General features: G+C 65.2%; 5 protein-coding genes across 5 annotated transcripts in view; 3 read left to right on the forward strand and 2 right to left on the reverse strand.

Moving 5' to 3' along the window:
- Positions 1-716: 716 nt before the first annotated feature.
- Positions 717-3,096, forward strand: F751_3040 (Putative zinc metalloprotease; the record flags this gene model as incomplete). Its single annotated transcript, XM_011398908.1, has 6 exons — positions 717-849; positions 992-1,255; positions 1,481-1,587; positions 1,769-1,947; positions 2,205-2,422; positions 2,747-3,096. 6 exons carry the CDS (start codon positions 717-719, stop codon positions 3,094-3,096), a joined length of 1,251 nt encoding a protein of 416 aa, XP_011397210.1.
- A 356-nt stretch (positions 3,097-3,452) lies between these two features.
- On the reverse strand, positions 3,453-5,066 carry F751_3041 (Adenosylhomocysteinase; the record flags this gene model as incomplete). Its single annotated transcript, XM_011398909.1, has 1 exon — positions 3,453-5,066. The coding sequence occupies one exon, from the start codon at positions 5,064-5,066 to the stop codon at positions 3,453-3,455; it is 1,614 nt and encodes a 537-aa protein (XP_011397211.1).
- F751_3042 (hypothetical protein) lies at positions 3,658-4,101 on the forward strand (the record flags this gene model as incomplete). Its single annotated transcript, XM_011398910.1, has 1 exon — positions 3,658-4,101. One exon carries the CDS (start codon positions 3,658-3,660, stop codon positions 4,099-4,101), a length of 444 nt encoding a protein of 147 aa, XP_011397212.1.
- Positions 5,067-5,972: 906 nt separating the features above from the next.
- Positions 5,973-6,839, forward strand: F751_3043 (L-aminoadipate-semialdehyde dehydrogenase-phosphopantetheinyl transferase; the record flags this gene model as incomplete). The annotated part of the gene is made up of 4 exons (XM_011398911.1): positions 5,973-6,020; positions 6,109-6,186; positions 6,281-6,484; positions 6,681-6,839. The coding sequence occupies 4 exons, from the start codon at positions 5,973-5,975 to the stop codon at positions 6,837-6,839; spliced, it is 489 nt and encodes a 162-aa protein (XP_011397213.1).
- A 144-nt stretch (positions 6,840-6,983) lies between these two features.
- Positions 6,984-8,518, reverse strand: part of F751_3044 (Neuropathy target esterase) — a gene marked incomplete at both ends in the record, with an annotated part of 9,642 nt that continues 8,107 nt past the window's right edge. The window contains 3 exons of the mRNA XM_011398912.1: positions 6,984-7,338; positions 7,515-7,640; positions 7,878-8,465. Coding sequence (XP_011397214.1) covers positions 6,984-7,338; positions 7,515-7,640; positions 7,878-8,465 — 1,069 coding nt within the window. The remainder of the gene's footprint in view (positions 7,339-7,514; positions 7,641-7,877; positions 8,466-8,518) is intronic.

Here is an 8,518-nt window from a genome sequence, read left to right on the forward strand (position 1 = left end):
GGGCGGCAAATAGAGTGCAGTCGCAGCCCCTCCGGCCAGCGACGAGGTGTGACGCCCGGCCCACCAGTACTGGGCAATACTCCAGGCCTCAGGGTAGCTGTGGATCGAGATCGCAGCAATGTCGACGCCAGGCGGGGGATCAGCCGTGCCTCCCGCAGTGTGCCGATAAGTGATCTTTCGAACGCTGAAGCCGTGGCGCCAGACCGGGCTGGAGGGAAATGCAATCCCGGCTTTCGAATGTGCACATTTAAAGAACAAATTTGGTCGTCGCAGGTGTCGGCATCACGGCGCATGGCGAAGACCGTGCATCGCTGTTGAGAGCTGTCCCCCACCAATCGTCATTTCGGCCTCACCTCCCACGCAGCATGCAAGGTGCAGACAAGCTTGCATGCACCTCCCACTTCTTCTCACGCACTTTGGTACCTTCACATTCCAGTACAATCCCTACATCGAGTGTGCACCTGGTGCCCCATCGCTCTTGACCACTTCACGGGCTCCCTTGCAGGCTGTTCACCATGAGCCATGTCGTCACCACCGTTCCTTCGCAGCACCCCCTTTTAGCATGCCCTTTCTCGCTTCGTGGTACTAGGCACGGCACATGGGCATTCAAGAGCGGCCTGCCGCTGCGACGACACCAGACGCATCGCGTGTGCTTCGCCACCAGAGGTTCCAATGACTCCCGGCCTGAAGCTCGGCCTGCGCCACAGGAGCACCCCATGCCGGCGCTGAGCAGTGATCACAAGGCTTTTAATCCAGATACACATGTATCTTCAAAGCCGACCAGGACGGGACTCCCAAGCTTGCCCTTGGCCCTGGGCTCCTTTGCTGCACTGAGCGCTGGCATCCTCGGTGAGCAACTCTGACCCAGCATCTCCCAGCATTCTGGAATACCATGCATCACATACCCAGCAGTAGATGCCGTCTCCCCTGACCCAGATCCTCGCTCCTGCCCTGTTCCCATTCCCGACCCTCCCCTCCACCCCACCCACAGGCCCAGTTTCGGGGCTGGACCTGGCGGGCGCCGGCTCGGTGCTGGAGGCGGTGCTGGTACTGGGTGCGACGGTGGGCTTCCACGAGCTGGGCCACTTCATCGCCGCACGATCTCAGGGCATCCACGTCTCCAAGTTCTCCATCGGCTTCGGCCCAGCCCTGGTCCGCGTCCAACGGGGCGAGGTGGAGTATGCCCTCAGGGCACTGCCGCTGGGAGGCTATGTGGGGTTCCCGGACGACGACCCAAACTCCACCATCCCCAAGGGTGGGTGGATTGAGGATGGGGGCTTGGCATCTGGATGGTGGTGTGTTGTCAACCTGAGGGGGGGATCATCTGCATGCAGGCATGTAGAGCTTGAGGATCCATTGGCAATGTGGCTCGAGGGGCGCCTGCTGCACGCATGGCACTCCTGAGGGGGCCGATTTCTTTACTACGCCCTTCGGTACACATACAGCAGCACACACACACACACTGCCTCGTCCGCTGCAGACGACCCAGACCTGCTGCGGAACCGACCAGTTGCCGACAGGGTGCGCGTAGTCATTGCTGGAGTGGTGTTCAACGTCCTGCTGGCGGCCTCCATCTGCACGGCCCAGGTTTGTTTCTGGTGTGAATGAGGCAGCAGGAGAGCAGGGCTGGGTGGGGTCGCGGTGCCGGGCGGCATGCAAGCAGGCGACTTGCCTGGCGCTCGCAAAACAAGCATGACATGTGTGAATGCCTGTTGTCCTGTCCAGCCCCCAGCAAATCAAGTACCCCTATTGTGTAATTCCTCCGCAGGCATTGACGGTGGGCACGGTGGAGCCCATCTACTCGCCGGGCGTGCTGGTGGGGGAGGTGCAGCGCGGCGCCATTGGCGAGCGGGCCGGCTTGCAGCGTGGGGACCTGCTGACCAGGGTGGGGCCGCTGACGGTGCCCTCCTCCGAGTCCAGCCTGAGCGAGGTGGTGGACCTGATCAGGTGCAGCGAGGGAGAGGGGGTGACTCTGGCTCTTCTAGGAAAGGGGTGGGAGGGGGACAGCATGCTGGCTGCCGCCCATGCCGGCAGGTGCATGGGCAGGGAAGGACGTGGTTTCGATGAGGAATCCACATGTGTGTTTTGAGATTGTGGCAGGCCTGTCGCCTCGCGCCCCGCCTGCTGCGGAGTTGGCCATCGTGTCACCAGCAATCAGCCCTTGGAGCTCACACCCTCCACCCCACTCCCCATCCCTGCTGCAGTGAGAACCCCGGGCGCCAGCTGGCGCTGGACGTCGTGCGAGGGGGCGAGCCGCTGTCCCTGGCGGTGGCCCCCGCCGAGCAGCCTGATGGCCGGGGTCGCATCGGCGTGGCCCTGGCGCCCAACGTCGTGCTGCGGCGCACCAAGGCCTCAGACCCGGTGACGGCGCTGCGCTTGGGCGCCAGCCAGACTGCGCGCCTGGCCGGGGTCATCTGGAAGGGTGCGTGGGCTGTGGGGGGGCCCGGACGTCGGGACACATGCGTGGTATGCAGCTGTCGGGAGGCAACCGCAGCACCCATGCTGGGACTTGAAAGGATAATATCGGGGGCCGAGGCATCCACCTCGAGCGTGCTCTTCATGGTCTCCCAACGAGTCCGTACATTGAAGCGTGTGTCCAACCCTGATCCCAAGGTCCTGCACAAGCCACCAACCCCTCGCTCCACGCCACCCCCAACCCAACCCCCCACCCCCAACTCCAACCCCAACCCCCCAACCCCAACCCCAACCCCAACCCCACCCCCCCACCCTCACCCCCCCCACACAGGCCTGTCCCAGCTGGCTACCAACTTCCAGCGCACCTCCAAGGCCGTGTCTGGGCCGCTGGGCATTCTGAGGGTGGGCGCCGACGTGGCGCGCAACGACTCCGCCGGCCTGTTCCAGTTCGCGGCGCTGATCAACCTGAACCTGGCCATCGTCAACTCGCTGCCGCTGCCCGCGCTCGACGGCGGCTACCTGGTGTTCCTCATCCTGGAGGCGGTGCGCGGCCGGAAGCTGGACGAGACGGTGGAGAAGACGGTGATGGCGTCTGGCCTGCTGCTCCTCACCTCCCTGGGCATGTTTTTGATCCTGCGCGATGCCGTCAGCCTGGGCGGCCAGCTCACCCGCCTGCTTTGAAGGCGGACGAGGTGCTGTGAGGGCACTCCCGTTGCGTCGCACTGCCCCCCCCACCTACCGCATGCTGCCTCATGTAAGACGCTCCAACCATGCCACCTCCTGTCCGAAAATGCACTGTCTGCCCCCAATGTGTCGACTGGCGATGGGAGTGCATCACACGACCCTGAGAGACTCAGGGCCTGGGAAAGGGAGGGGCGCAGCATGGCGACTCGTGGACAGAGGCGCAGAGGCACGTGCACGTGAGAAAAGGAGGGGGGAGAGTTGGCATGCAGCCCCGTCACTGAGCAACGGGGGGCCTGCGGACGAGGCCGGGGCCTGTCCGCTGCCGCCACCCCAGACCCCAGCCCTCTCCACGCTCAGTAGCGGTAGAGGGCGGGCTTGTAGGGTCCATCGGGGTTGACGTTGATGTAGGCGGCCTGCTCCGGCGTCAGGCGCGTGAGCTTGGCGCCCAGCTTGGGCAGGTGCAGGGCGGCCACCTTCTCGTCCAGGTTCTTGGGCAGCACGTACACCTTGTTCTCGTACTTACCCGAGTCGCGCTCGGTCCAGAGCTCCACCTGGGCGATGACCTGGTTGGTGAAGGAGCAGGACATGACGAATGAGGGGTGCCCCGTGGCGCAGCCCAGGTTGAGCAGGCGGCCCTCCGCCAGCACGATGACGCCGTGGCCGTCGGGGAAGATGAAGCGGTCGACCTGGGGCTTGATGGTCTGGCGCGTGATGCCCGGGTTCTCCAGCAGGCCGGCCATGTCGATCTCGTTGTCAAAGTGCCCAATGTTGCCCACGATGGCATTGTTCTTCATGGCGGCCATGTGGCGGGCCATGATGATGTCCTTGTTCCCCGTGGTGGTCACAAAGATGTCGGCGGTGGACAGGCAGTCCTCCAGGGGCTGCACCTGGTACCCCTCCATAGTGGCCTGGAGCGCGCAGATGGGGTCGATCTCCGCCACAATCACGCGCGCGCCCGCGGCCTTCATGGCGCTGGCGCAGCCCTTGCCCACGTCGCCGTAGCCGGCGATGAAGGCCACCTTGCCCGCCAGCATGACGTCGGTGGCGCGCATGATGCCGTCGGGCAGGGAGTGGCGGCAGCCGTACACGTTGTCAAACTTGGACTTGGTCACCGAGTCGTTGACGTTGATGGCAGGGAAGAGCAGCGTGCCCGCCGCCGTCATCTCGTACAGGCGCTTGACGCCGGTGGTGGTCTCCTCCGACACGCCGCGCATGCGCTTGGCCATGGCGGTCCAGCGCCCGGGGCTGGTGGCCAATCCGTCGCGGATCACGCGCAGCACGATCTGGAACTCGGGGTTGGTGGTGGAGGTGGGGTCGGGCAGGGTGCCGTCCTTGGCGTAGGCCGCCTCCGCCTTCACGCCCTCGTGGATCAGCAGCGTGGCGTCGCCGCCGTCGTCAACCAGCAGGTCGGAGCCCTCGCCGTCGGCCCAGACCAGGGCGCGCTCCGTGCACCACCAGTACTCCTCCAGGGTCTCGCCCTTCCAGGCGAAGACCGCCGCAGAGTCGCGAGCCACCGCCGCCGCGGCGTGGTCCTGGGTGGAGAAGATGTTGCAGGAACACCACCGGACCTCCGCGCCCAGGGCGGTCAGGGTCTCAATCAGGACCGCGGTCTGGATGGTCATGTGCAGGGAGCCGGTGATGCGGCAGCCCTTGAAGGGCTGGCTGGGACCGAACTCCGCGCGGCAAGCGATCAGCCCGGGCATCTCGGCCTCGGCCAGCTCGATCTCCAGGCGACCGAAGTCAGCCTGGCTCATGTCCTTGACCTTGAACTGCAGGAATACGGTGAGAGGTAGGGAGTGGGTGAAGGGGACGACGTGGGACAGCGGGGCGAGAGGGGGTGGGCACCAGTGGCCCACACAATGGTGAGACCCCAGGCCCAGCACGGACCACAGCACCGTCCCAGTATGGCAGCAGTGCAGAAAGATAAGATCAAACTCGATGCAAGCGGGCCGAGGCCCCCAGGTCATGCGATCGTGGCCCCGCCTTGGTGCACCAGCCGCAGCGATCTACGCACCTCGCGGCCTGCGGCCGTCTTCTCGACGCTGAGATGGGCCGTGGATGCCATGGTGCTGGGTGGACGGGGGTTGGAGGAAAGGAAGGGGGGAGGGAAGATTCCTGTGGGGCCCAGGATTTTTAAGCTGCTTGTCGCTCCAGTGATTCTGCCGCCGGGGCCAGGGACACGCACGTGTGCGCCCGACCCGGTCCTGCTCAAAACCCACGACCCCAGCTGCACCACGCTTGGTCGTCGGGCGAGGCTCTGACCCTCAGAGCACTGTATTCGGGGGAGCATCGGCATTAAAAGCTGGAAAACCAGGCTTGAGCATGGCGGCCTCCCGCCTGCGGGTGGCGGTGGACGCTGGAGCCTGGGAGCCGGAGCCCACAGAGCTTGACTTTCTCCTGTCTTTATTCAGCAGCGAGGAACGAGCGGCATGCATGGCATTTCGGCGGGACGATGACAAAAAGCGCGCGATCATTAGTCGCTTGTTGCAACGGCATGCAGCGGCAGTTTGCCTGGGGCTTGACTTTCACCAGTTAGCCACGACACGCACCAAGGGGGGAAAGCCCTTTGTCAAGAATCCTAGGCCCGACGCAGCACCCTTGAACTGGAACTACAGCGTGTCCCACGAGGTGGGTGGGGGGGACGTATGTGGTTGCGGTGCAGCAGAGTGGCATGCAGGTGCTGCCTGTTGGTCCACTGACTAACCAATGGTGCTAGTGGTGGTCAACAGCGGAAGTAAGGCTGCCCTGACCCAGCCTTGGCCAGTTGCTCCCCCTGATAGGGCCGCTACGTGATTCTTTGCAGCGAATCCCCTGCTGTGGTGGGCTGTGATGTCACAGCACCCCGCGCACATCGGCCCGGCCAGCCCCAAGCCATGCTGGACTTCCTGAAGAGCTTCCGGGCTCAGCTCACCCCACCAGAGGTAGGTTGACGGGGGCTGCGACTTTTAATTCTTTTTTGTTTGACTCAATCAGGCTTTCATCCCAGCTCATCTCTCACGATGTCGGCAGTGGGACAGCATCATGGCCCTGCAGCCCGACGAGGCGGCGATGGAGGCCCAGTTCCAGCGACTCTGGAGCCTGAAGGAGGTGTGAAGCATGAGCATGGGCTGGCGATGTTTGTTATGGGCCGTGCCTGTACATGGGTGCCGTTGAGTGCCCAAAGCAGTACCTCCCACTGCAGGCATACTCCAAGGCTCTGGGGCTGGGGCTGGCGGCGCCACTGGGCAAGGCATCCTTCAGCATATCCCCCGACTCGAGCTGCGCGTCCCTCTGCCTGTCTGGCGCGGAGCGGGAGGACTGGGCCTTCAGGCTGCACAAGCTGCCGCAGGGGCACTGGGCGGCCGTGGCTCGCGCGCCCCCGGCTCAGATCGTGGATGCGCACGGCGTGAGTGGGTTGCGAGGTTGCTGGAGGAGCATCGACTGGGTTTGGAAGGCGAAATGGGCGCTGCCACAGTACAGACCCTGTGTGTGAAGCGCTGGTTCGGGGGTCCATGCCCACCGAAGCCCCCCCCCACCCCCCCCTGCTCATCGTGCAGCGCTCACTCTCTTTTCCCTACCCAATCTCAACACGCTCCCTGCAGGTGTTCTCTGCCACGCTGACGAGGACGGATTTTGAGCCGGAGGAGTGGCGTGGGGTGCTGACCGCCCCCGAGCCGGCCTTTGCCCTGGTCCCTGTGTGCTCCCTGCTCCCTACACAGTGCCTTGACAACTACGAGGCGGCTGGGGGTGAGATTTATTGACAGCCCCTGGGGCAAGCTCGTACTTTATGCGTTCATTTACCAGCGCGCAAGTCAAAAAAGAGGGCTGGGGGGGGGCCAAACAGTGCTCTTGATCCTGCAGTCTGGATTAAAAGGCATTCAAGGGGTGGTGGTGAGGCGGGGGCGCTAAGCGCCGCTCCCCAAGCTCGCCCCCGGCGACCCAAACTCCTCCCCCACGTCGCTGATGGGGAACAGGATCTCGCCCTCGGGGTCCGCGCCCCACGCGCCCTCCCCCCCCTCCTCCGCCCCGCCGCGCTTGCCCGCCATGCGCGACAGCGTCGGCAGGTGGTCGGTGGCGGGTGGCGGCATGGTGGCAAACCCGGCAACGCTGCCGGACCCCTGCACGGCGTCCGCGCGCCGCGCCCTCCTCCGCCCGCCGCGACCCTGCAGCGCCAGCGGCAGCGACTGGTACGTGTGCAGTGTGTCGGGCCCCAGCGGGCCGAGCAGGTGCGCCGGCTGCTCCTCCAAGCTCTTCGACAGGCTGTGTGTGCGCGCGTAAGAGGGGGGGAGAAGGAGGTCAACCTCACGTATCCGGGCAGCACACCAGATGAGAAGCCTCGAGGAAGGACACGCAGTGTCAAGCAAACGGTGCAAACATAGGCCCGCCTGCATATGAATCGCCCTCCACCACAATTTCAAGAAAGACTAGCAGCCTACCCGCGCGGCAGCTCCAGCGATGCGTTCCGGGGTCCAAAGGCGACCCGGCCCCGCTGCTTCCCCTGCAGCTGCGTCATGCACGCCGAGCTGCGCGACCGGTCCACCAGCGTGAGGGAGCTGGGCGTCCTGCGGTGTAGTGGTGGTGATCGGCCAGGTGGAGTCTGGGGTGGGTGGTGCCCCCCTGATGGCGCAGCGTCGCCGAGCTGCGGCCTCAATCGGCGGCCCTTCCCCCCCCCCTTGGGCCCAGCTAGCACGTGGTTCTCCACAGGGGTGAGGCGCCAGCACTTTGCCCGAGGGGTCCGGGCAGCAGGACACCCACTTCTGCCCCACCCCTGCAAGCACACAAACACACCCACCACCCACCTCGGGAACCCGGCGCTGTCGGCGTGGAGCAGGCCTGCCAGCCCGGTCCGGTGGATGCCGATCTTGGCCTGCCACTCGGAGACCACCACCCAGGCGTACTGGCTGGCCTCGCGCACGATCCGCTCCGCCAGGTAGTAGTCCATGAGGCGGTAGTGGAAGACGGGGGGCCGGAGGTAGAGGTCGATGACGTACTCCTGGCTCACGCGGCGCAGCGTCTGCTGGTGGCTCATCCAGGTCAGCGAGTTCATGAGCTGGCTGTAGCGCGGGATGCGCACATTGTAGCGCCAGGCCTCCACGGGGCACCACCGGTCCCAGAGCAGCTGCCAGCCGGACACGCCGCCGTCGTAGGGCGTGAGGTTGTGCCACGCCGACTGGTCCCGGTCCTCCACGTCCACCACAATGACCGTGCCCACGCCCAGCCCGTGCATAACGTCCACGGGGATGTTGTTCAGGTAGCCGCCGTCCACCAGCAGGTCGCCGGCGTGGAAGACGGGCGGGACAAGGCCCACAATGGTCATGCTGGCCCGGCACATCTTCCACAGCAGGCCACGCTCGTGCACGCTGGGCGCGCCGCGCGACAGGTTGGTGCTGCAATTGGAGGGTGGGGAAGGGGGGGGGGGGGGTCAGGGGAGGAACGTGGG

Source organism: Auxenochlorella protothecoides (assembly GCF_000733215.1).
Source record: "Auxenochlorella protothecoides strain 0710 unplaced genomic scaffold scaffold33, whole genome shotgun sequence".
NCBI lineage: Eukaryota > Viridiplantae > Chlorophyta > Trebouxiophyceae > Chlorellales > Chlorellaceae > Auxenochlorella > Auxenochlorella protothecoides.